This window comes from Amaranthus tricolor, chromosome 16, assembly GCF_026212465.1.
Source record: "Amaranthus tricolor cultivar Red isolate AtriRed21 chromosome 16, ASM2621246v1, whole genome shotgun sequence".
In the NCBI taxonomy this organism is placed as follows: domain Eukaryota; kingdom Viridiplantae; phylum Streptophyta; class Magnoliopsida; order Caryophyllales; family Amaranthaceae; genus Amaranthus; species Amaranthus tricolor.
Window position 1 is genome coordinate 16,541,056 of NC_080062.1, and position 27,866 is coordinate 16,568,921.

Below are 27,866 nucleotides of genomic sequence, written 5' to 3' on the forward strand. Positions count from 1 at the left end.
CAAGGGTAATATTTCTAAGTACTTAATAACATATTTTATCAAATAACCAGTAAAATAGTAAAACGGATCTACCATCACTATAAAAATAACATAATCCGACAAGTTATTAAGGGTCTAAAATCTATATGAAATGAGTTTTCAAGAAAAACAACGCTAAGCATTTTAACAAATTTGTTTGACTATTTTACCGATAAACCGATTTATAATTCTTTATAATTACTTGAGTCCAACAAAGAAAAAAATTATCAAAACACCAAGATAATATGGAATCAATTTAAACACATAAGTTTATTTAACTAGTAAAATTCATATATATCTATATTATCATATTAATCAAAAATTTCCATATATATGACTTTTTTTTCGAGTGTCCCAAAAGTATTATTGTTTTGCCGAAATATCACTAAACTGGATATAACTTTAATATTACCATGTAAAGTTTAAATGACTAAAATAAAATCATATTGATCATGCTTTTATATTATCGAGTAACCATAAATAAATATCACATAACGAGAGAGTTAAGAAAATGTGTACCATTTTCCTCCGAAGGTGGTGCTAAACCAAGTAAGAGAATAATAATAGGAAAATAAGAGCTTAAGAAAATAAGCTCCAAAAGAGAAAGTCTTCAAGGTTCCAAGCTTCAAAGAAGTAGATCTTCAATTACCCAAAAGAAAATGATATCCAAGCTCCAAAAGATAATACTTGACTTTTTAAAAGTTGATGATTATTGGCTTAAGAAGTGATAAGATCAAGATCCATCTTCATTTGATTCTTCAACAAATAAAAAGGGTATAAAGTTAGTAAGATGTTAATGAAGTGAAGATATAAGAAAGAATGGTAGAAAGATTTGATGATGGGGGTGCAAGTGATCTCATGGCTAAGGAGGGGTATTTATAATGTGTTTTGGGCAACTTTTTAGTTCATAAGATTGTATGAAAAAGAAGGTTAACTTGTGTAAGTGATTTAGAGTGTGTAAGTGAATGTGTAAGAGTTGGAGTGTGTAAGTGGATGTGTAAGAGTTGGAGTGTGGAAGAAGGTTAACTTGTGTAAGGAAATGGTGATAGCTTGTGTAAGTGATGAGCATTATGGATTGATGTAGAAAGGATTTTGGTTCATCAAATTTTTGTTCTAGTTTATACTAGTGAAATGTTTTAGATTAATGGGAAAGTATGATTAAGGTTTAATTATGAAAATATGATAGTATGCTTAGAAAATTTTGGTTAAAACTATACTTAAAGTTAATAAGAAAAATATAGTTAATTTTTAGGTATAAAATAATTAAATCAAAGATGTAAGGTTAAAATGATAAGTAGTAAAGTTAGTTTAAGGAAACGAAATTGAAACGTTACGTTTTAATAAAATCGTAAATATAATATTAAAATTTTACTTTTCGTAGTATAAAATAATAAAATAATATTTTAGTGCTTATAAAGAAAGTTAAGAATATATATAAATTTTTAAGTTTAATATTTGGAAGAAATTACAAAAATCGGAATAAGGTTTAGGAATTAAAGGTGATTTGAATTAGATAACCAAAAGATTAGGAATTCGAAAAGAAATTTCGGAATAATTAATCGGAAGATTAAGATTAAGAAATTTGAGCCTGTTACAGGTGCGGTTCCTCTTTACTAATATTAGAGACGGTTACCCTTAACTAATAATAGCTAAGGATCCCTTAATATCAGCTGCTATTCCCTTCACCATATTTAGCCAAATTAGTTATTTACTAAATATAGATCCGAAACAAAAGCCTATTAAAAAGGATTTAGAAAATCATACGTTAAGTGGTTAGAAAATATTTTGTCAATTAACTTAATAAATTAAATAATGCAACAAATTAATTTTAACTAATACATCAACTAAAAATCAGAAAATATAATAACAATCAGAATTCCAACAGACGTATTATCTCCCGACTTCAGTCTGGGAACAGTGCACAGTCTCCATTTTTCAGCAGCGTTAGATCATCAAACTTGAGAACAGTAGACCTCCTGTCTACATTTGACATCCTAAGCGATATGTCTTTTCAACTTCTTTGGATTCCATTGACGAGTACACGTTCATAGACAAAGTCATAGGTACTATCAACGATCTTAGTCACGACCGGATATTGACCTGCAAACAATCTCTAAAAATACATTTGTTTACTTAAACTGTAGTTATCATCAAAACCTAAGAGAGTCAACATAAACAAATAAATTAAGTAATTACATTAAGTTGATTAAGTCGGTCCAAAATCATATTAAATATAAAGTGAATAATTGTTATATATTTAAAGTCCGAAATATTGAAATATAGTTAAATGACTTAAGTTTATCTTAAGGTTGAATTTATAAGTTTTGAAGTAAGTTTAAATGGCGTTAAGATAATTATGTTTATAATTAGGTTATTTTCGTAATTATATTTGAAATATTTTAATAGGTCAAGGTTTATTAAAATTATCTTTGAAATATTTTAATAGGTCAAAATATATTGAAAATGAGTTTGAATATATTATTATGCGTTTTTATTTTAAATGTTTGGATATATTTGTATTTGAATTTAAAATGTGTGTTTAAGATATTTAGCTAATTAAAGTGTTAAAGTACAAGGTACACACGTCCACAAAGTACCATTACTGTCTTGAACAAACAAAAGAGAGGAAGCTTTGAAAACAAGTTTCTAGGATATGCATTCATTTCTGAACTCCTTGTTTGAAATAGGTTTAATGTCCTCCTTGGAAACATTTTATACATCATCTTTTTAGAAAGTTTAGCTCCACCAACAACATTGGAGGACGAATTCTGCAACAAGAACTAAATCCACAGTTATACATTGACAATAGCTTGCTGAAAAAAATGGCTACTGCCTGAAGCCACGTCTCTCTCAGTTCCTCAACCCTCCTACAAACAATCTATGACCTTCACTCCAACCATTTTAAGCTCCTAGCCATCCTCCCTTCCCATCCCTAGCAAACAATCCAACAAATCTAAAGGGCCTCATATTAAAAAATCATATTGAAATAACATACTAGGTAGAGTAGCTGGTAGGAGTCTTACTTAACAAATCACTGGTCATACGTTCAAATCCTAATAATTACATTTTTTCTTTCCTTTCTTTATCTCTATCCTAAACTTTAACTTCCAAATATTTTCTCTTACATCATTTAATTTTTACACATTCATTAAACATCAATCATCACTAACTTAATTTATAAAAATAATCAATTTATTTTCTTAATTTTTCAACTCTTTAAACTTTTACTCTTCTTATTATTAGTCATCAATCCATTACCATTTTTTTCTCTCCGATTTTATCATTAGAGATGAAAGTTTAATTTTTAACAACTTACTTTGAGTTACTTTTATAAAATCAACATTAATAATATTAGAAATTATGGAGTTTTTATTTAATTCTAGTACTTAAGATTAAAAATGTGTTAGAATTTTTATTTTAGTTACGGAAATCTCTCTTTTTATTTATGAAGGGCACCAACTTTAGAAATACACAAAAAAATAAACAGAGCTTCGTAATTATTTGCTCCGCCCCTGCAATCCCTCCGCCCCAACACCGCAAAACAAAAAGCAGTTTACATAAGGACACATAATTCAAATAAAGGAAGAAAATCAAACATGAATCACTAAAATCAGCAGAACACACCTAGAAGTTCCTTCATATACAGTTCCAAATGAGCCCCTCCCCAATCGGGCACCTTTTTCCCACTGGGTTATATTGACCTTTGACACTCCATTGGGTGAAATATCATCAGAAGATTGAGGCCCATCACTTCTTTCCCTACGAAGTTCTTCCTCACTATCAGAAGATTGAGGCATGTGCGGATATTCAGCATCAATATCATCAGGACCCAAACCTTTTAATAGGTCCCATGTAGAACATCTCAGTCGGTGGCGGGGTTAAAAATGGAGGGTGATCACCTTTAATTCCTACGCTTCTACCGAAGGGTTTCACACCATTATCAACCATAGGTGGAAATATGGAAACCCCACGTGGTTTAACCTCATTACCACCACCACGATAAACCTCTGCAACTTCATTTTTCTGGATATTATTGCCAAATCTATGTGGCAAAGGCTCAACAAACTTCTGAACAGTTTCTTCTTTACGAACTACTTCAGGCTCAACATCAATTTTCACTTTTTTCAGACTTGAAGTAGTGTCAGAAGATGACCAGTTTTCATAGCCTCATAAGCCACCATCGGAATCTCAAAATCATCAGGTCCATTAAGACCTAAACTCTGAAAAATCAAATCAATTTCCCCATCATTCACATCAATCCAGAAACGGGTCTTTTCAACACCAGGACCTAAGACAAGTGACCGTGTTCGTGGAGCTGTTGAACCCGACGGAGATGTCAAAGCTGAAGGATTACATGCGCGTGTTGCGATTTGGTGAGATTTCAAGTTGGTTGCTTTAATGCTCATCTTGTTTGAGGATAGGGAAAGGCTTGCTTGGGGGCAGTTGATAACTCTCCATTTTACTTGTTTTATACTTATTTAGTTTACATTTTCATGCAATTGTTGTTCTTTCTTATTAGTATAGGATTTGATCGCCCTTGTGTAGGTTATATTGTATTTTGCTCGTTTTTGCCGGATTGATCACCTTTTTCCGAGCAAAGCAAGTTAGGGACGATGCGCACCTAATCCCCCGGAGGTTTTGGAGAGGGAACAGAGCTAAACCGAAGATAGGAGATAGTCCCAAGCACTCATTTGAAGGCAAGGAGGCAAGAAGACCTTGACTTGAGAATTTTAAGAAATATTGATGAATCGGTCCGTCGATCAGTTTAGATCGACCAGTCGATCAGTATAGATCGATCGATCCTATTCATTTCAAAGTTCATGGTGACAATAGTTGAGATCGATCGGTCGATCTCTTTAAATCGATCGATCGATCCCTTTTCAAGAGACCTCAGTACATCTGTGATGACTAGCAGTTGAGATCGATCGGTTGATCTCTTTAGATCGATCAATGAATCACTTCTCGAGTTGATCTCTTAGATCATGAGGGGGGGTTCCTATATATAAAGGTTGATGTAATAGTTAAATCAGAGCCCTAGAATAGTTTTTGCTTAACCTATTGTAGATTATTTTTGTTTCTAGCTATCTATTTTTTTTCCATTGGTCTAAAGAATCCTAGATTTTATCTTTTAGCATTTCAATTAATTTGTAATCAAGGTTATCTTCTGATTTTGATTCCTTCAAGTATTCTCTCTACTCTCTCACTATTTTTGGGTTTATATTCATCTCAATCTCCATTATTAGAGTTGAAGCTATTGCAATTTCTGGGTTTAATATCTTTGATTACCAATCACTCCCAAACTTTGTAGGTATATTCCTTCTTGCTTTATTCACATTATTCCTTTGTTATTTTGCAATTTCATAATGATTTGTGATGTTCACCATTGTTGAGTTATACTATGTTTTTGCTTAATTTCAGTTAGCTTGATCATCATGTTAGCGATTTGTTGCCATTGCTAGATATATGGATAGTATGAGTAGTAAGTAGTCTTTTAGGGTTGGGGGTTGACCTAATCTCTGCATATGGACTAATTTGGTATTTAATGGTTGATCTTGGTTTGATTTTGAACCCAAGAAGTGTGTTCCTTTCTTTATTGTGTTGCGTTCACTCGGTTCCACAAATCCTTGCCATAACAAATGGTCCCTCACATCATTTGGTTTTTTAAAGACAACATTTTTTGCACTTCGCACAAGGACATCTAATTTTTGATGAACGACTTTTTAAAATTGCAAATTTTATAAATTCTTCTAACTCCCTAATGAATTCTATATTAAATGCGCCGTCGTCAAATTCTTTTGTACATCCAATTTCTATTATACAAATAATAACTACCATCATCCATCATTGTGGAAACCTATATTAAATTTTATAAGACAATCAAATGTATATAAAAACATTATTTATAAAACACATATCACATAAACAACTATAAAATTTATACAAATACCTTAACAAAAGTAATTAAATAGATATCATGACAATAAAATTAAAAACATACCTTTAAGCTTTAAAAGTTTTTGTACTTCCGCAAAGAAATTCTATGTGTAGATGACTAATTTTAAGAATATACTAGAAATCTATAATGATAGAAGTATAACATTTGTAAATAATGAACCTTACATATTCATCTGTAACCTGTATTTATAAACAACACTTGAAGTTGGCAACAACATTGGCGATAACTTTGACATTTATTAAATGTTAATTCCTAAATATTTCCCGCCCAAATCAGTTAGCTACAAAGAATATTATAGTGACAAAAATGGCGACAAAACAGTTTTGTCGCCAGCCTGCGACAAAGAGTTTTGTAACCATCTTTGTCGGCAAACCTCTTTCATCAGAATTTAATTTTGTCTCCAAATTGAATTGTTTTTGTATTTGAGGCAATTGCACAACTAGTCAAACCAGAGAAGTAGGTTGACGGATCCTAGTTTCAAAATTTGTCAACAAGGTTATCAACTTAAAAGTACGCAACCCCATCAAATTCATCACAAGTCAAATTTACTTTTCCAACATTTGGATTACTAATAAATATACTATTATATAGTCAAATAAACTTTTAAGTAGTAAGATTTAAGTGATTAATAACATATATATTTTATTTGTATATAGTAGTGAAAAACCAGTTGATCAACTAAGATTTTTTACTATATAGTATTCACTCTATTCCAATGGTATTGAATTTAAAATTAAAATAGTGTTTTTAAGAAAAGCATCAGAAATCATGAAAATGTAATATTGAAAGAAAAACGAAAATATATTGTATGAATGATATTAAAAAAGAATTTAAATGTATAATTTGATATTAAAAAAAAAGTGATAAAATCCATTTTCAAATAAGAAACTAATACAAAATAAGTAAGACAACTCGAATTAAAAATTAAATCAAATTGAATGAAACGTAAAAAGTATAATAATAGACATCAATTTGAGGAGAAAAATGTAGGAAAACAGGATAACAAGGTCAACTTTGCTTGTTAGAAATTATTCTTCCAAAAGCTAATTAACTTTCATAACCCACAATTTGTGTACAAGGTTTAAGTCTAACATTAGTATAAGATAGGCACATAAAAATAACCAAAATCATTTCCGCCAAAAGCGTGAGTTGCTCGAATGAGGGCAGAGCTGTGTTGCGTAATAAGAGCACAATACACAATCAATATAGTTATGGATCTAAGATTTGAATATAATGAATTGAGTCCTCCAAACAATTTATGACAAAACTTACACTTATATACAGAAGGCTAATTCATCTTCCTATCTGCCCATAAATCAAGACTCCATTTATATTCTAACTAATTTTTAGATCCCAAATACACAAACACAACAACCCTACACTACTATTATATTACAGCTTGCCATCTCCAATTTAAGTATATCCATGGAAGTGAGAAGTTGGAATCAAACGAGGCAGGTATCAAAGCATGATGACCAGATAGCATCCGGGACCATTACATAGCTCATCCAAAACATGATTCCTTAAGAACTCCTCACATTGTTGCTCTTTATTGTGTCCAAGAAACATGATTCCAGGACCAGTCGGATATATCTGCCATTCATGAGGAATCATCTATTAATCCAAGGAACATCCCACCAAGAATAATCAAGCGTTAGTACTTTGACAAAAGAGAACAAACATGAATCTAGTATTATTTATTGTAGGAAAATTAATAAAAAGTTAGATCATTCTAGGTAATTTTTCCTATTTTTTAATAATCCAACTTTTGCAGTACTTCTGCTATGAGCATACCTTGACAAAAATTAATCGGGTATTGCATGTAAGAAGTAGCTATTAGACATATCTCCTTCTCTCTTTATAGCAAACCTTTATAGATGACACCATTGTTAACCCAAAAAAACAGTAGCATAAAATTTTTCCATCTTTTACTTCAATAAATCTTTACTTTTGGAAAAATGATTTCTCATTGTTCTTGTTCTCATACTTGTCTTATTGTGTCCTTTTAGGTGTCATTTTTCTCCTTTCAACCTCACTATTACCCACAATCAAAGAAAAATAACTTTTTGCTTAACTACATAATCAATTGCTCATCAGCCTCTTCCTTCAAAATATAAAATACAATCAGGGAAAGAAGGTAAATCAAGAGCCATTTAGGTTGATGAACACCACAAATTGTATAGATGACGAAATTGCCCAGCTCCTGTTGTTAAAGTCTCCACGTTCAAGAACAATAATTGCAAAGCCAACGTTGCTTATGGTAATTATAATTATTAGGTATGAGAACTTGAGGAGTAGTGACGAACTAAAGGATTAATGAGTGATATGGTTGAACTTTGGGGAATAATAGTGAAAGTGAAAGAAGGGCATTTAATTACTGTACGCCTAACCCTTTTATTCAAGTAATAGAAAATCAAAACAAAAGGAACGACTTGCTTTACCGGTACTTGGTAACATGGGTATGCTGTTAGCAAAAGTAGTGTAAAGTGTAGAGGATGGATTATTAAAAAATACTCCTAATCAAAAGTTATATTATCATTGCGAACGGGTGAAAAATAAGATTATTAATAATAATTTTTCCCTAGAAAAATAACAAAGTTTTAAGGTTTCAAGAGCATTTCATGACAATATTTCTACCAGAAAATACCATGGTGTGTGGTGACCCATACTCCCAGGTTTTCCAGCAGAATATGCAGCTTGGTAACTTGTTGGAAAGAAAAGACATCAGATTTTGTTAGATATTGCTAGTTCAAGGCTTCAAGCTACATTAGCAAGATGACAATTAATTACGGGTGGAGTAAAATATACTAAATTTTATTCTCTCAGGCCCTAGGCACAATGGACACCACCAAAAACAAACAATGGCTTGATTGAATGAGAAGACCAAATGGCACAATGACTTTAGCAGAGCTGCATCACTGTTACACAACCGTGTATAACTCTAATTTCATATTTTGAAGACTATGTACTTCAGATTTCCTGAACTAAAAAGCAGACGCACAATGCACTCACCTTCATGAGACATGGAAAAAAAGTCTCAAATTGATCTCCCACGTATCATTGGTGACTCTGAGCCTAATGAAGTATAAAGTGGTCTTCGCAGAAATGGATGTTCCAGTAGCTCAGCAGCTGTTGGACGGTCTGATGGATTCACTCGTAGGCATTCTTGAATAAAATCGCGAGCATCTTTAGACAAGTGCTCCGGAATGGTTGGTGGATCACCTTTCCCAATCCGAAAAAGTGCTTGCATCTGCAATTACCAATTACCAGAGTAAAGTTGTTAGTACTACAGGAGAACACAAAGTATGCTACAACAGTTGCTAAATGTAGAGCTGACAATTGGTTAGATTCAGTTAAGGTTTTAGGTATGAACTAGTAGAATATTACCCAAACTTAACCCAACCTGTTTGTGTTACCCAACACAATCAACCCACCTTATTATAAATGAGGTTGATCCATTGTTGGCGCACCACCCTCATACTACAAGCATTCTTTTAATCCACCTTTCAAAGATCATCCTTAGTTCAAGTCTTGTCTTAATCAAGTTCTGAATTTCATTTACTAGCTTTAAGTTTGTTTGTGTTTGAGTGGAACTTTCTATGTTTAAGTTAGATGTTTAGTCGTTTAGTTTGAAGTCAAGAACTTTTAATCTTCATTTTACTTTAAGTATTTTAGAAGTCATTAGGCATGTATGAAAGCACAAGATCATGAAAACAAACAAAGTCGAAGCTCAAGTAGAGGCGTGCAAACACACGAAGAAATTCAGTCCAAAAGATGATCCATTTGTGGCGCCAAAGTACCAACATCAAGGAAGAATTAATCGTCCTAATCATGCACGAAAAGGGGTCGAAAATTCAAGTCAAATATTCAAGCATCTTGGCGTGTGAAATACTTGCTCAAGCCATCATCATCAAAGTCTTATTTTTAATCCAATCTAGCTAGGTAGTCATTTTATGCAATTTATTTATAGTAGTGGTAGTTACTAGAAGTTCAAGTTAGTTTCTAATAGTTATTTATGGTTATTTGTAGTGGGAAATCATGGGGCGGTAGTTACGTAAGGAGTTACACATTGTGGGAAGTTATTTTCCACAAATGGAGCAAGTGGAGTGGCGGTTACAACCGGCCACTTTTGGTAACCACCTACAGGTTTCGGTCGGTTACTCCCTACGGTTTCCTTAGGAGTTTTAGAAGTTATTTTTGGTTTTTATGTTGTTCCTATATATAGCTTAGCTTGTACTTCATTTACGTTTTTTGAATTAATGATAAAAAAAACCATAAACAACTTTGTTTCAAAATCTCGTTGTTTGTATGATTTTTGGATTAGAGTCGTATTTGCAAAAGTTCTTATGCTTAGTGTAATTGGCGAATACACTTGTGCATTAAGAGCCTCCTTACTTGCTACATGGATTTATAGTGAGTATTGAGTTAGCCATTTATCCTTTTCTTTGCATTTTGTTTCAAAATTAATACAAAAACATCAAAAATCTGCTACTTTCCATTCGATATGCCTTCCCCCTCACTCACCTCCATTGTTCTTTCCTTTGTTCATTGTTAATAGCTTGTAAGAACCCCATTTATAGGCGATCTTACAACAACCATTTATAGTATTTTTCCCAAATATTTATTAACAAAAGCTCAATTCAAGAGTAATTGAAAATAAATTCTAGCTTTCTTTATCACCCCAAAATCAAGCCCAAAACTAGAGCGTAGAGTCAAATGACACTTTATTTATGAGGAAGTCTTTAGTTTAAGGTGAAAACTAAACCTTGAAACCATAAGTTACATGATTGGATTAAGATTGGTTGCTAGCATGTCACCAATTTTGAACCCAACCCAACCTTTATTAATGGGTTCGGAATCGGGATTGGGTGGGTCATTTCAGACATATGGAATTGATTACTCCGAAACTTTCTCCTATAGCCAAGATAGACACAATTCGGGTTCTATTCTCCATCGCAGCCAATAAAGAATCGCGTCTCTATCAGTTTGATGTGAAAAACGCTTTTCTTCACGGAAGCATTGAGGAAGAAGTGTATATGGAGGCACCACCAGGTTACTATCAGGAATTCAGTGACAAAGAAGGATGTAAACTCAAGAAGGCTCTTTATGGCCTAAAACAATATCTGAGGGCATGGTTCGAGAGATTCACAAAAGCAATGAAGAAGTTTGGCTACAAACAAGGCAACACAGATCACACCTTGTTCCTGAAGAGAGTAAGAAATAAAATTACTTGCCTGATAATTTATGTCGATGATATAATCATCACCGGGAATCATGAAGATGAGATTGTACACTTAAAAGAAAATTGTTCCAAGAATTCGAGATGAAAGATTTAGGTAATCTCAAATACTTTCTTGGCATCGAGGTCCTGAGACCGGAATGCTCGGCTATAAGCCATGAGAGACACCAATTGTAGCTAATCATGGTCTCCAGATCCTTGAAGGAGCAAAACTAGCTGACAGAGAACAATATCAGAAAATGGTGGGAAAGCTTATCTATTTGGCTCACACAAGACCAGACATAGCCTACGCTGTAGGTGTGGTGAATAGATTCATGCATCTCCCACAAGTTCAACATATGACAACCATGATGAGAATTCTGAGATGCTTAAAACTTATAAACAACACGGGAATCTACTTCGACAAAAACGATCATCTTGATTTAATTGCCTACACAGATGCTGACTTGGCAGGAGATCGTGATGGTAGAAAGTCTACTTCCGGATACTTTACCTTGAGTGTTGGGAATCTAGTGACCTGGAAGAACAAGAAACAAAAGGTTGTGGCCTTATCAAGTGCAAAGGCAAAGTTAAAAGGGATTGCTAAAGGAATCATTGAAATCTTATGGATCCGAAAGCTCATGAACGAGCTTGGTTTTCCACAAACGACGGCATGCGAACTATATTGTGATAATAAAGCAGCTATCAGCATCTCAGAGAACCCGGTACAACATGACAGAACCAAGCATGTTGAGATTGATAGATCCTTCATCAAAGAAAAGTTAGAAAACAAGGTCATCAAACTTCCATTCGTAAGATCAAAAGATCAATTGGCCGATATTCTAACCAAAGCAGTTGACACTCAAGCCTTTGACGAGACTTTGTGCAAGTTGGGCCTTGGTGCACCTACTGTCCAACTTGAGGGAGAGTGTAGAAATTGGTCAAGATTTATTCCTTGATTATAGGAACTAATTATAGTTAGTAGAATATTGTCCATGATTATAGGCAGTAAGTAAGTTTAGCTACCATATTTAGTTAGTTCTTTTGTGTATAAATTTAACCTCTGTACCAGCTACTATAATCTATTCAATCAGAATATTCAACCAATATACAATTTCCACAATTCAATTTATCAATAATATCCCTCCAACAGCTATAAGCTGAGATAATGAACCACAACAGCCATATGGACGAAAATAGGAGTAATAGCCTTAATATCACTAACTTTCCTTTCTTTGAAAGGCTATAATTGATGTAGTAAATGGCAAGAATTAATTCAGCAATTAACACCTGTTGAACTGCTGAATCAGGACCCTTAAACTTTCCATACTTGTGTAAGATTAAATTAGTCATATTCTCTAAGCTAAAGAGTGTATTTTGGCTAATTTATTTGAAAGATTTTAGGAAGATACGAACTGCATTTTCAATAAAAATAATATGACACCTTATGCACCTCAAAGATGAATTAGCAAGCTTTGTATTCCTACCATAACCTTGATATACACGTCAAAGCAAGACTTGTAATAAAAGCGCCATGCAATATGAAGGAATAAGATGACGGTTCTTCAAAAGACTTAGCTAGAATATACCTTGATCACTTGAATTAGAATGCTCTTGGACATATTTTACATCATATCCACCCAAGAATAGACTAAACATCAACAAAAGGGTAGTTGCTCTTGCAACTGAGATTGACTATGTGGAGAAAGGAGACGTTGAAAACACTAGACTAACCATGAACCATTTCAATTAACTTTATGCCCTTCTTGGTAAGAAAGAAGCCACTCAAGTCTAAACAAATAGTAAAGCTAATTCTACTACTGATGATAATAAGACCTTTTCAACTTGCAATATTATTCATAAGTCTAAACATGAAGAAGCAAAATTTTGGCATAATTTTGTGCAATATGCTCTCAAGCTACGCAAACTAGACTATCTTTTACTTCCCGCTTTATCAAAACCAAATCTCTTTTTGAGATGCTACATGTAGATGTTTGCGGCCCCTACTCCTCCCCTAATCGTGATGGATGTACCTATTTTCTTACTGGTGTTGATGACTGTTAAAGCAAGAGCCAATAATCTTAACAATGACGTTAATTTTGAACACTTAATCGAACATTCCTTAGATTGTACTTTGGAGAGGAACGACGAGGATGTGTCGAGGGTAGGTGAATTAAGGTTTGGAACGATACATGAGGTGCTCGATGTGGGGCGTGTAAGACTTCACTAAAGGGTGGAACCATGCCTTGAACAAGGCAAGGCATGGTATGAAGGTTGCTCGAACAAGGCAATATGAAAACTAAGTCAAAAGTGGACTGGAGAGGTGTGCTCTTTCAAGGCACAAAAGTGCTCGTTCAAGGCACATTGTGCAGGTGGGTTCTGAACTAAGTGCTCGTTCGAGCACTTTGCCTAGGATTCCTTTTGGGATGTTTTAGCTACGGTATGACTTGGTAAAGCATAGTATTCCTTGATTAATTACTATGTTTATTGAGTTGTTTATTGTCATACTAATTGCTATGATTAATTAGTGATGTAATTGTGCTTTGATGGTGCATTGAGTGTGGTTCTATGAAAGATGCCTTCCTTCATCTATAAAAGGGAGCATCATTCATAAGAACAAGGCACCACAAACACAGATTGTTGAGAGGGCTATTTCTTTGTAAGAAACTTGAGAGTGTTCTTCATAGAATTAGTATTGTGATCATGAGAGAATTGTTCTCAATATAAGAGGAGGTTTATTATACTGGCAATTGTTGAATTCAATATAATAAACTACATTTGAGGGGGAGGTATCCAAGATACCTCATAAACACTTGTGTTCATTTTTGCACTTGATTTTCATTTTGTTTTTCATTGTTGAACCTCTTTGAGGCTATCATTTCAATGACAATACCAGATGTACATGGGTATATTACTTGATGAAATACAAAAGTCAATCACTTTCTTTTCTGCAGCAACTATCTAACTACATTGAAAATTACTTTAACACTAAAATCAAAGATTATTCGCACTGATAATGCAAAGAATTAAGTGAAGGTGATGCTATACATTGGTATAATAATAAAGGGATTACACATCAAACTAGTTGTATGGATACTCCTCAGCAAAATAGTGTGGTTGAACGTAAGCACCGTCAATTATTAGAAACAACTCGAGCCCTTTCAATTCAAGCCAATTTACCCTCCAACTTTTGGGGTGATTATGTTTTGTTTGCCGCTTATACTATAAACAAATTGCCCCTATCTAACCTCAACAATATCTCACCTTATCAAAAACTTTTTAACCACAAACTACAAATTGACCACCTCAAAGCTTATGGCTTCCTTTGTTTTGTATCTACTCTCAAACAACAAAGAATCAAATTTCTACCTAGAGCTCATGCTTGTGTTTTTCTAGAATACTCATGTACACAAAAAAGCTACAAAGTCTATAACTTGACAACTTACAAAATCCTTGTTTCAGGATATGGTGTTTTCAAAGAGTAACTTACCACTTTAAAGACATGTCCCAATCACCTTTCCACAACTTTTATCTTCCGGTGATTACACCCACCATCCCCCCCCACCCCCTTTTTCCTTTTCTAACCCTTCACCTAGTCCTATCATGCCTGCTTTGAAAAATAGCAGCCCACCTATATCTTCACCCACATCTCATCATAACCTTCCTCCTGACCCAATTGTATCCTCAACCTTCCATTTGTCCAAATTTTTTCTTTACCAACACATCAACAGGCTCTTATTGCTTCCCAATATGTATTGAAGGAATCTTTTTCTTATAAAGAAACTGTTCTTAGTGAGGCATGACAAGCAGCCATGCAGACTGAACTACAAGCATTACAAACTAACAACACATAGGCTCTCCTCATAATATATAATCATCAAAATATAATAGCTTGAAATCTTTCCCCTGCTACTATAATTTCTCAATTACAGCTCATAATAATTCCTTAGATGCAATTGATATTGTAAATCTCATTAAATTGAGTGCATCTCGGTAACATGGAAAAAACAGAACCAACGATAATAATCAAACTATGCTTGGTAGAGGATATCATGGCCACCCCATTAATGGCTCATGCAACAGCCACTTATAAATGGTGAAATAGAATTAAAATTATATGTAATTTACATAGAACATCTCACACCTACGTCCATGGTGACCCTGCATACTCTCAAATCTCTCTATTTCTTCACAAATTTTCCTTCCATTACCAATTTAAATTTTGTATTTGGTGGAAAATAAATATTATAAGGAAAGCACTCGTTTGAAGATAAAAGTTACACCGACATCACATAAAAATTTAATATCTCCAACAATTCACCAATTACCAAACCTAGCACAAGAGGACTAAACATGTGTTTAAATCAATCATTGAACAAACTGATGAAAGATTGCCATTACACCGAAATGAAGGGATGAATGAAATTTGCACATTGTGCATCTTTCCCACATTGAAAAAATTAGGTATAACAGAATAGGAAAGAGAATGGATGCCAAAAAGCACATAGCAGCACCAGTACATGCAATAAAATCATGCTAATTACATGACCAACCACCAACCTTACAAGTTAGATTTGATTTTCCTAAACAAACATGGCTTCACATCTGTTTTATCATGTCAGTTTCCTCCTCCAGTCGCTCATCTCAGCACCATACCAGATCCAACGAAAATAAGACAAACAATCTCAAGAAAGCTGTTCAACCATAGCACTTTGAAAAATGGGCTTACTGTCACATAGTTCTACAACATAAAAAATTTGAGAAAAATAATTGTCTTCATTCACTTCTAACAAACATTGACAATTATTTCTTGAAAAAGTGTTCTACTTCTTAGCAAAACATAATCTCCATATCAAAATCATTAGATTTAATTAAGATCAAGAAGATAAAACATATCTCAGCTTATACGATACTGGTTATAGAAAAACCCAAAAAACTAATATAGTGATAGGGTGTTTGCAGTTTGTACCCCCCTTTAGTGCACTAGAAAGCAGAATATGCATTGTACATGTTCCTTTCTTGATGTTTATGTTCATTCTAAAAATCTATGTTCCTCTAAGATATATTTATGCTCTTTCTAGTAATGGTCAATTTATACTCACTTATATTATTTCCACCCAATCAATCCACAAGGGTAAAGAAAATATTCTACTTTTGAAAGGAAATAAATGTATTATTCTCATTGAGGTACACCTGTTAAGTACTTTCGACTTCTGGGTCAATGAACTTAGGGTCCGAGTCGAGTCCACACTTTTGAGACCCAAATCCGACCCAAAAAAACTTTTTTCGTCTATTTTTAAAAATATAAATATATTACCTATTATGTGCATTTAATTGTTTGATTTGAAACTTTGTTATATATTGGAACCTAATGTTATCTATAACTTTGTTAGTTTATGAAATTTGAAATGATGTTGTTGTATCTATACTTTAGAAATCGAAAGACATGATCAATATTTCCCTTTAAGAACTTGAATGTTGAAAAGCTTCATATATTTGGTCGCTTAATTAGTATAGAGTATTAAAAGGTCCTTGTTAATTGAAAATGTTCAAAATAATTTTATATAAATGGATGAAATTGTATAGTATATTTTTTTATGAGTTTTTTTCAGGAAAAAAAATAATACTGAAAATGATTGCTAGTATCAAAATAGGGTCTGGATCTGGGTCCAATTAGACCCGATCCAGACCCATCCCATTCTTATCCCTACTGAGATTGATTGCTAGTTCTAGTTTCAAAATTCAGATCATCAACTTTTTTGCAGTCCACCCAATAGTCCAACGGGCAAATAAAGGAGCTCCAAAGTTACATTTTAGCTAGGGCTTACTTTTCAATCTAATTGCAAGAAACCAAATAATATTTCCCGTTACGGATTCCCAAACATGTAACGACAACTTCTGATAGTCTGATAGGTAGTTATAGATTGAAGTATAAATTAGTATTTGATCAATCAAAGCACAAGCATATTAATAATGAAGTGATCTTGAACAAGGTAGCATAGCTTAAGACCTATGGGTATAAAAGTACAATACAAAACCAACAGATGGCTAGATGCTAAAGTATTAGCATGAGATCAAACGTTAAGAGTTAAGACCAACAACAAATGCCACTATTAGCATAAGGTCAAAAGTTCACCATATAATACCTCCATCCTTCTCAATTTGCTACATAACTATTATGGATTGTCACAACTAATTTGCTATATTTCCCTTTATGGCTGTGGCCCTAATCAATATCATCCACTCATTTGCAGCTCTCTTATCTCTATTCTAATCTCAAGCATTTATTTTGGGTAGTCCTTCCTTAGTCCTCACATGCTTCCTACCTAAATAAAGCAACCAAAGTAAAATGTAGCCCGAACAAAGTAGTAGATATAAATGACAACAAGGTCAAAGAACAAAATCACATGAATTAAGAATAAAATTACATAAAAGACTAAAGAAAATAATTTGATGGGAATAATATCACTTACAAACTCCAAAGGAGCATAAGGAACTTTTCCAGTTAGCATCTCCAAAACAGTGCATCCAAGGCTCCAGATATCTGCTGCCAATCCATAGCCTTTATTCTTGTTATGAACCACCTGACATTTAAGGCATAAGCAATATCAAACTACAAGATCCAACAAGTGATCAATACCTTCTCAAATGTTCACAATTAAATAAAATATCATATACATTAGAAATGCAAATATTACATCAAGCAGAAAACAAAAAGTTGTTGAATGTGCAACAAGTTCTCTCTAAATGAACATGTTCAAAGAGATCAGCATAAATGAACGCAAGGCTAGAAACTTGAACAAAAAAAACAAGAAAACATTTTGCACAAAAAGCACTTAGGAGTTAGGATCATATTTTGAAACCAAGATATGGATGTTGGAATGAAACTACAAATGTCTTCACTTCTTTTCCTTATCTTTGTTTATTATTAAATCATCCATTTTTTTTATATTTATTTTACTAAGCGTCGTACAAGCATCATGGATAAAATTTTAGCCACCCCATTTCATCATCTCAAGCTCTAAGCTTCATACCTCCATGTGCAAAACTTCGAAAAGCCTCACTAAAATATGTATGTAGAATGATGTTAGAGGACTAACCAATAATACGAAAATGAATTGAGCTTTTTCTGATCGATGCATATCCATGTGTCTTAGTGAGTACTAGAGTTTCTGGTGTTTTCACTCCTTAAATCCCAAGTCTCTTCTCAATGATGGATAAAATGTATAGACAACTTTTTCTTTTTGCTTCTATGCATAGTACGTTATTTCTGTCAAGTGTTTTGAAATGCAGGCCAATGTTTTCTATTTAGACCCACCCTAACAATAAGGATGCAAATTAAAAGAGTATTCTAATTAGACTTAGTGGTACTAGAATCCTAGCAAGAGATCATCTTTTGTCAAGCGCTATGAAATACTTCCATAAGAAACAAGTCAAGTAGACAGAAAGCAACGATACATTAAAAACTAGAATGTAGCAATCCTCCTTAAACGTCAATGTTTTCTATTTTCCTAATCCTTATTAAAGGCAGGGATGGGAAGACAAGTATGGTAAACAAAGATTCCAAAATTAAGATAATTTTTCGACCTAGAAGACTCAATAGCAATGAATAATCATTGGTGAAACAGTCGTATTATTAGGAAATTTCATTAGTCGTTTTTAGCGCCTAATTTTCCTTATATATTTGCGTTACTAATTATAATTTAATTAGTGATGGTAGTAATTTGAAAAATCTCTACAATGATTAGAAACTTGTTAATTCGTAACGTGATTATGAATCGTAACAAGTAACATAAACTTTGGAGGTAAAACTTAAAGTTGAGCAACTACCCATAACAGTTCGAAAAAAAATTTTAATTATTACCTAAACATATTATATCATGATGGGAGTAAATTAAATATTTCACACATATACAAGTGATTTTTAAACATGAAGTACAAGTTACATAACTTATTACATGTACAACAATTTTTACCCAAACCTTAAACTATCTTAGATAAACCTTTCCTACACTATAATAGATCAAATGATGGACAAAAATCACCAAAAAAAACAACCCCAACCAGCCATGCTAAAGCTGTCCTACTCCCCCTTATAGCCCTTTGTATACTTACATACACAAGCTAAAAACTCTACCCAAGAACCCCTTTTGTTCTACCCAAAGCTTGTGCATCATTACAAGCATGCAAGAGGAAGCAAAAACACTCTATTTTCTGAATAATTATTCAGCCATAAACCCCAATACATTGCTCCCAAGTTCATCCATGAACAAACACTAGAATCCTTCAAACTTTCAATAACTAAAACACCTTCTTTTCTCATCAAATCTCCTTCAAAAACCCATCTAAAACTTCTAAAAATTTATGTTTATAAACTCAAATCTCCCATAAAAATAATCTTCATCTTAATAGCTTTCTATAGACACCAAACTTGAAGAAATCCACCAAGTATAGAGTAAGTTATGTTCATTTCTTTATTCCACTAATTTTTGTTAAAACTTGTTCATGTAAAACATTTTTTTTTACATGAATCTTTCTATAAACTAAGATCATTATAAAATGAGTATTTTATCTCTAAACTAAGAAAATCACCACTTATAAATCTATAATAATAGGCCATAATAGAAAGTAAGAAGATGTATTTCCACAAACATATAAATTTTGTTACTTAAAAGGATTCAAGTAAAATTATGGGACTTAACTAAGTATGTTGCTCAACATAATAAGTATACTCCAAATATGTTAAAATCATCACAAGTATTAGTCTAACAACTCTAACTAGGAAAAGCTAAGTGCATGTTAGAAATCCAAAATTATTATTGATTTTTGGATGAATGCAATATGTTTAGTTGAATGTAGGAGATTTAAAAGCACAGCTAATCATGAATATAAAAGGACTCATAAGTTACATCACATTAGTGAGTATCAACTTGGTACGTGAGTAATTTAAATCAATAGAATGACAAAACGCAAACCTCGGGAGCCATCCAGAATGCAGTCCCTTTGCAAGACTTTAAGTCATTTAATCTAGTTGCCTGAAAAATAATGTTTAAATGGAGACTTAAGCATTCATTAAAAAGCATTACAACATAGGATTTAGAAAATGTAATAGCAACAAGAAGAAAATTTTGATTAACAAAATATAAAACTACTGCAATAAATTATTTAAAAGCAAGGATTAGCAAGAGGCTATAGACCTTTGCCAATCCAAAATCGGCTAGCTTTACTGTTCCGTTTGAGGCCACCAATATGTTAGCGCATTTGATATCCCTGGAAAACAATGTAGCTTAATCCTCTGCACACACCTTAAAATCTTTGGCAGATCAAATAGGGCAATGTTTGCAGACAGAGTAAAATAAATAAAGGTCACTAAAAAAATTCAAAATCGATGCATCATTCAAGAATCAATGATTTCAAGTTTGCAACCTGAAGGAATGACACACTTGACAAAAATGACACACTCCCAATCTAACGGTGTTCTTTGATGCATGAAAAAAAATCGCAATCGTGGATGCGTGTGCGAAAACGGTCACAGTGTCGCGGAAAACGGCTGTAAAGGAGAAATAACGCGATTTACAGCCGATGCGGTGTGATTTTAGAAAAAAAAAAATCACATAAGGGGTTTTGAACTTATAATTGCATTTTGTTGTTGAACTAATATTATTATGCAATAATATGCAACTAGCTATTATAATTCAATATTTGAGATTCTTTTAGTGTATAATTAATTAACTTATTAGTTATTAGTTAATTATTTTGTTTATCAACTAAAATTATGATTAACTATAATTTAAGTAATCGTAGCAATAAATAAGTAATGGGTATTAATAAAATTTTAACGGGAAGACAAATAACGTTGTAACAGTGAAATATCGTTATTACGGTAAAATAACGGGCGTTACACGTTATATAACATTCAACGCGGCGTTTTGACCGTGAAATTTCATGCACCGTTATATAACGAGATTTAACATCGCGACAACTTTCACACAGGTTATATAGCAGGCGTTACGTAACGTAACGGAGGAGTTTTTATTCCATGCTTTGATGACAATGTGATCCGCAAATGAATCGACAAAACTTGTTCGCTATCCCTTGTTCATGAGTATAGATGTTAATATCTCAAGGATAAGGTTTGCTGAGAATTCAAAGCAATAGCATGCAGAAAGTTGGCACAACAGACAAGAACTAATGCTTTTGGAAAAGAAGAGTGAAACTAGAAATGGAAGCAATAGAGACAAAATGAACAAAAATTATGGTATTCTAGAGTTTCACTTCAAGGTTGAGATAAGCTAGATGTTCACGTGTAACCATATACTACTATATTGGCGAAGGGGAAATGATAAAGCTATACAATGCAGCTTAAAGATTAGAAGATTGGGTTTTTTTTACATTTAGAACGGCAACATATGCAAGAAATATTATTTTTAGGATTCCCAATTCAACATAACCGACTTATATATACAAAGATGCAAACTGAACACAAAACTAATAAGAAAATAACATATTAGCATTCAGAAAATCCACACGTGCACAAATATAACAAATCTATAACAATAACTAAACGGTGTAAAAGCCACACATGACATAGCCAAACCAAGGTTCACAAGCATAAAACAAAGTAACAAGCAATTCTACAACATACCTGTGCACCACATTTCTATCATGAAGATATTTCAAACCACATAGAATTTGTCTTGTGTAAACGGAGACATGAGAATCACGAAAAGTGTATTGTTGATAGAGTTTTGAAAGGGAACCTTGAGTCACAAGCTCCAAAAAGATGTATAGTTTTGAGTCAACCTACAATAAAACATTCAAGTGGATCGAGAAAAAATTATGAAAATCATACAAACATCTATAGCTCCATGTTTATGTCTATCAAAAACTTAGTATTAGTCACCAAATGTACAACAAAATGCCTACAACATCAATCAATCAACACTTTTCCAATGCTAGTACAGTTCACTCACAACAATCAAATAAAAAGATAGTAGAAACTAAGAATTAGATATGATACCTTGTCAGTGCCAAGATATCGAACTATATTCTCATGCTCAAACTGACTTAGCAATTCAATTTCCTGAAAGAAAAAAAAGAATAAGCACATATTAAAACAAAAATATAAGCTCAGCCTACACTAATAAGTATTTTATACTGCCAGGAAGACTTTTGAAATTATGATAGTCTTACCATGATAGATGATACACAACCTAATTATAGAAACATTACAGCATATTTTACCTGCTCGAGTTGGTAGATACTCTGTTTAGCCTGACTTCCTTGTTCAACCAGTGAAACTTCTTTCACAGCAAAAAAGAATCCCTCGCTGAGAACAAATTTGTAAGACATAAGAAATTCCTCATACAATGTACAGAGCCGTTAAGGAAAAAAGAGAAGAAGACATGCAGAAGATTGATTCCAAACTAGAGGATGTATTTTGACTACATGTCCACAAAGTACCAATTACTGTCTTGAACAAACAAAAGAGAGGAAGCTTTGAAAACAAGTGTCTAGGATATGCATTCATTTCTGAACTCCTTGTTTGAAATAGGTCTAATGTCCTCCTTGGAAATACTTTATACATCATCATTTTTAGAAAGTTTAACTCCAACAACATTGGAGGATGTATTCTGCAACAAGAACTAAATCCACAGCAATACATTGACAATAGGTTGCTAAAAAAATGGCTACTGCCTGAAGCCACGTCTCTCTCAGTTCCTCACCTCCTACAAACAATCTATGACCTTCGCTCCAACCATTTTGAGCTCCTAACCATCCTCCCTTCCCACCCCTAGCAAACAATCCCCCAAACCTAAAAGGCCTCATATTAAAAAATCATATTGAAATAACATACTAGGTAGAGTAGCTGGTAGTAGTCTTACCTAACAAATCACTGGTCATACATTCAAATCCTATTAATTACATTTTTCTTTCCTTTTTTTATCTCTTTCCAAAACAGCTCATTAACTTCCAAATATTTTCTATTACATCATTTAATTTTTACACATTCATCAAACATCAATCATCATTAACTTAATTTATAAAAACAATCAACTTATTTTCTTAATTTTTCAACTCTTGAAACTTTTACTCTTTTTATTATTAGTCACCAATCCATTATGATTTTTTTCTCTCCCATTTTATCATTAGAGATGAAAGTTTAATTTTTAACAACTTACTTTGAGTTACTTTTAAAAAATCAACATTAATAATATTAGAAATTGTGGAGTTTTTATTTAATTCTAGTACTTAAAATTAAAAGTGTGTTAGAATTTTTATTTTAGTTAAGGAAATCTCTCTTTTTATTTATGAAGGGCACCAACTTCAAAAATACACAAAAAATAAATAGGGTTCCATAATTATTTTCTCCGCCCCTGCAATCCCTCCACACCAACAGCGCAAAACAAAAAGCAGTGGTATACAAGTCAATTATAAATTGTGTTTACATAAGGACACATAATTCAAATAAAGGAAGAAATTCAAACATGAATCACTAAAATCAGCAGAACATACCTAGAAATTCCTTCATATACAGTTCCAAATGAGCCCCTCCCCAATTGGGCACCTTTTTCCCACTGGGTTATATTGACTTTTGACACTCCATTGGGTGAAATAATCGATACGGGTTCCGTGGTCGTACTGGAGGAGTCGTCATCATCATTTGTCGTCGTAAAAGAACAGGATCCAGACATAATAACGGTTTCCCCAATCCTTACCCCATCACTTCCTTCCCTACGAACTTCTTCCTCACCATCAGAAGATTGAGGCATGTGCGGATATTCGAGAGGATCAACATCAATATCATCAGGAGCCAAACTTTTCAATAGGTCCCATGTAGAACATCCATTATCAAGCACAGGAAGGGACATAGTCGGTGGCGGGGTTAACAATGGAGGGCGATCACCTTTAATTCCTACGCTTCTACCGAAGGGTTTCACACCATTATCAACCATAGGTGGAAATATGGAAACCCCACGTGGTTTAACCTCATTACCACCACCACGATAAACCTCTGCAACTTCATTTTTCTGGATATTATTGCCAAATCTATGTGGCAAAGGCTCAACAAACTTCTGAACAGTTTCTTCTTTTCGAACTACTTCAGGCTCAACATCAATTTTCCCTTTTTTCAGACTTGAAGTAATGTCAGAAGATGACCTATTTTTCATAGCCTCATAAGCCGCCATCGGAATCTCAAAATCATCAGGTCCATTAAGACCTAAACTCTGAAAAATCAAATTAATTTCCCCATCATTCCCATCAATCCGGAAACTGGTCTTTTCAACACCAGGACCTAAGTCAAGTGACCGTGTTCGTGGAGCTGTTGAACCCGACGGAGATGTCAAAGCTGAAGGATTATATTCAAAGTTCTTAGCAGCATTTCTTCTTACAAGTTTTGGCTTTGGTGACGATCCTTGATCCATTTTTTTAGTCAGCTTCTTATTTGTAAAGATCCTAGGCAGATGATGCATTGAAACAAAAACATATACATTTAACAAAAATTCACCACCTATAATTGAATAAAATCACAACTTCCAAACCAAAACCCTAACTTTTACCAATTCAAACAGATACCACAACTCACAAAACGCAAATCAAAAACCTAGATCAACAACTAATTCAGCTAAATTGCACTCCCCTTCTTATACTCAGCATCTTATTCTTCAAAATCATAGGCAAATGATGTATTGAAACAAAAAAGGTACACTTACCAAATTCAATAAAATCAAAACTTCCTCCGAACCAAAGCCATATCTAAATACAAACTCAAACAGATCACAAGATTCACAACTCACAAGACCCTAATTAAAAACCTAAATCAAAACCAAATTCAGCTCAATTCCACTTCCTTCCATGAAAACTTCAAATTCATAAACTCGCAATAAAAAAATTAGCAGCTCCAACTCAATATGACGAGATATCAACCATCCATTTCAAGAATATCAGTAACTTTATAACAATCAACGCACAAAAGAAAATGAATATCCGAGAACTGAGGGTTTAACCGACAACCGGGAGCAGACGTGACTGATCAGGAAGAGGGAAGAGGGAAGAGGGAAGAGGAGAGAGAAAATAGAAGAGAAAGCGTCAAGAGAGAGAGAGAGTAGATAAGAGAAGGCGACCGGAAGAGGAAAGCAAGGAGGGTGAGAGAAAGATGAATACTAGGAGTACTATACTAGGAATTATGATAGAGAAAACGCGGCGATGACGACTGTTAAATTGAGGATTTTTCATTGGTTGCTTAGCTGGAGGCCGTAAATTAAAGGGAAAAGAAAAGAAAACTGCGAATCAATTTTATTGGCGGCGTTTGGAACTTTGTACTGTTTATTGACTATGACAGTCAATGCTTGTTCTTTTTAAGAAACTTTTGCGGACGCTGGTAGAGTGAAGGCATGAAAATGCTGGTTCTTGTGAGAGAGCGAAAAAAATAAGACATTTGAACAAATTAATTCTCAAAATAAACTTTGTGAAAATTTATTTTTCAAAATAAGCATCCGTATATCTAGACCAGAGCTTTGGATAAGTCGCTGTTAGTAACAGCGAAAGAAGGAAAAAAAGATTAAAATGACTTAGTCGCTGTTACTAACAGCGACTTAGGCTTTTTATTTTTTTTTTTTATGAAGTAAAGTAGCCGTTGTTAATTAGAAAAATAGCCGTTAGGAACTTGAAAATAGACGTTGTAATGATGTTCTATAAATAGCTCCATTATTTCCCATACTTCATTATATCAATTCTACATCATTCTTCTTCTCTTAATTTCTAAAGGTAACATTATGTATTATGTTAGTTACTTTTAATTTTTAAATATTAATATAATTTTTGAAAGTTCACTTACGTTACTATATTATATGTATTATGTAGATGTCAAAGGAGCATTGTATTGAAGAGCTTGTGATTGTGGTTATGAAGTTGAGATTAATACAGATTGGAGCGACTTTGATCCAGGGCGTGAATTTGTTGCTTGCCCTTTCTACTTGGTTGACGGATTAGGATGCACATACTTTAGATAGATTGCTCCGGAGGGTACAAAATGGCAGAGAGAGTTAATAATACGGCTTGAAAAGGAAAAAAAAGAGCTCAAAGATGAGGTATTTAATCTAAAGAGACAAATGGATGATATGGCGCATAGGAAAGAAGAGACTGAAAGGATTATGAGAAAGTTTAAGAAGCCTTCTTAGTTAGCGACGGTAGTTTAACTTAACGAATGAAGTATGTAATTTGATATGAATTTGTTGAACATGATTGCAATTGTGTTGAATGTCCGATAGCAACATCCCTATTTGAATATGATTGGTTGTTTGTTTTTGATTAAATTCATACTACATTCTTGGCGGAATGATTCATCGCCGATAAGTCTGAGTACTTAACATCAAGGCAACGATAATAAAAGTTTGATAATACGATTAAAATATATACATGTACACATATATTACAAAGTATACACAACAGACAATATGTTACAAATTTTGAATATGTACAAGTGTTGAATATATACAAAATGTCTCTAATCTTCAAAATATACAAACACTATTGTAATGCTAATCCTCCTCCTGTACCCTGTCTAATTGTGACGGTTTACGACGCCTCCTACGATAGTAAGATGCAGTCGCATGACACTCGGGTAAGGGAGGGGATTGATAGTGTGATGATGTGGCACCCTGTGAGGACCCGGCACCGTAGTCCGGGCACGTTAAGTCGACCTCCTCAAGATGAACGTCGGCATGATGAGGTGATGAACCGCACTCGTACATAGTGGTGTCGGGCGCAGTCAATTCCGGAATGAATTGTTGAAACTGTGTCCCTCGGAGTATGCCTTGGGCAATCTCCCGTACGGGCTGCTCTTGGGAGGAGCTGATGACTGATGCAATGCCGTGTGCCTGCAGTAAGACTTAAGTATTAATGAAATGTGTAAAGTGTAAGTTGTATGGATAATAATCAATGTTGAAGAATACTTACAAAGTGTGTCATCGTCGGTGCTGCGGGAGTGTACTGGGATGCCGCCATGATACCTCGTGGTGTCATCCATCGACGAGTAATGGAGAGGAACCACGGCATGTAATCCGCCGTAGTAGGTGCGCCTGCGGTGTCGATCGGCGCACCTTGGGCCAGCAGCTCTAGCCTGTGCTCCCAACGAGCGACATGGCGCCAGTTGACCTCTAGCCAATTCTTGGGTTCCCGACCCTTGCGAGAGTGGTGGAGCTCCGCTTCTGTGTCACATGGAGGCGGGATGCCCTGTACCATCCCAAATTGGCGCAGTATGCGCTCAGGGAGATGCACTTCGACTATGTCGAAGCAGATCAGAGGTACATATGCTCTCCACGCCCCTGACAATATGCCCAAGTGCTGAGGCAATGCAGCGTATGCCTCAGGGGGGTAAGGGTCCCATAGAAACTAAACGTGAAAATTCGATTAATAAATTACTCAATGTGATACTTATAAAACAAGTTGTGGTGAAGTTGTTACCTGGTCAGCACGTAGTAGATCGAGTTGATCGCGGTAGAACCCCACGCCCGATCCAGTGTGGGTCCTTATTCGTCTTTCAAAGGACCACCGCGATCCATATGGCACATGAGGGGGAGGAAGCAGTGGTGGCGCAAATGCACCACGTCCCACACTCCTCATCGGTTGACCAATTAGAACATGCTCCCATGCCCAAAGCTATGAATTACC

The 27,866-nt window shown here is 34.1% G+C and overlaps 1 protein-coding gene across 3 annotated transcripts; it reads right to left on the reverse strand.

Moving 5' to 3' along the window:
* Window positions 1-7,123: 7,123 nt before the first annotated feature.
* Window positions 7,124-25,460, reverse strand: LOC130802691 (mitogen-activated protein kinase kinase kinase 1-like). 3 transcript variants are annotated; one of them, XM_057666710.1, is made up of 10 exons: window positions 24,908-25,391; window positions 23,709-24,650; window positions 22,437-22,521; window positions 22,213-22,275; window positions 21,838-21,995; window positions 20,390-20,462; window positions 20,168-20,227; window positions 17,666-17,776; window positions 8,987-9,224; window positions 7,124-7,567 (listed from the first exon to the last, which is right to left on the reverse strand). In XM_057666710.1, exons 2-9 carry the CDS (start codon window positions 24,617-24,619, stop codon window positions 9,012-9,014), a joined length of 1,674 nt encoding a protein of 557 aa, XP_057522693.1. In that variant the 5' UTR covers window positions 24,620-24,650; window positions 24,908-25,391; the 3' UTR covers window positions 7,124-7,567; window positions 8,987-9,011. The 3 variants fall into 3 exon arrangements, with proteins under 3 accessions (XP_057522693.1, XP_057522692.1, XP_057522694.1); XM_057666709.1 differs by having other exon boundaries at window positions 23,709-25,460; XM_057666711.1 differs by having other exon boundaries at window positions 7,124-7,588; window positions 23,709-25,460.
* Between the last annotated feature and the right edge of the window lie 2,406 nt (window positions 25,461-27,866).

Excerpts from the sequence above, each read along its gene's own strand:
- LOC130802691 (XM_057666709.1), bottom strand. The coding sequence starts at position 24,667 with ATGCATCATCTGCCTAGGATCTTTACAAATAAGAAGCTGACTAAAAAA. Across the intron at positions 22,522-23,708 it reads GTATATGAAGGAATTTCTAG|CGAGGGATTCTTTTTTGCTG; the intron begins GTATGTTCTGCT and ends ATTTGTTCTCAG. Across the intron at positions 22,276-22,436 it reads GTATCTACCAACTCGAGCAG|GAAATTGAATTGCTAAGTCA; the intron begins GTAAAATATGCT and ends TTTTTCTTTCAG.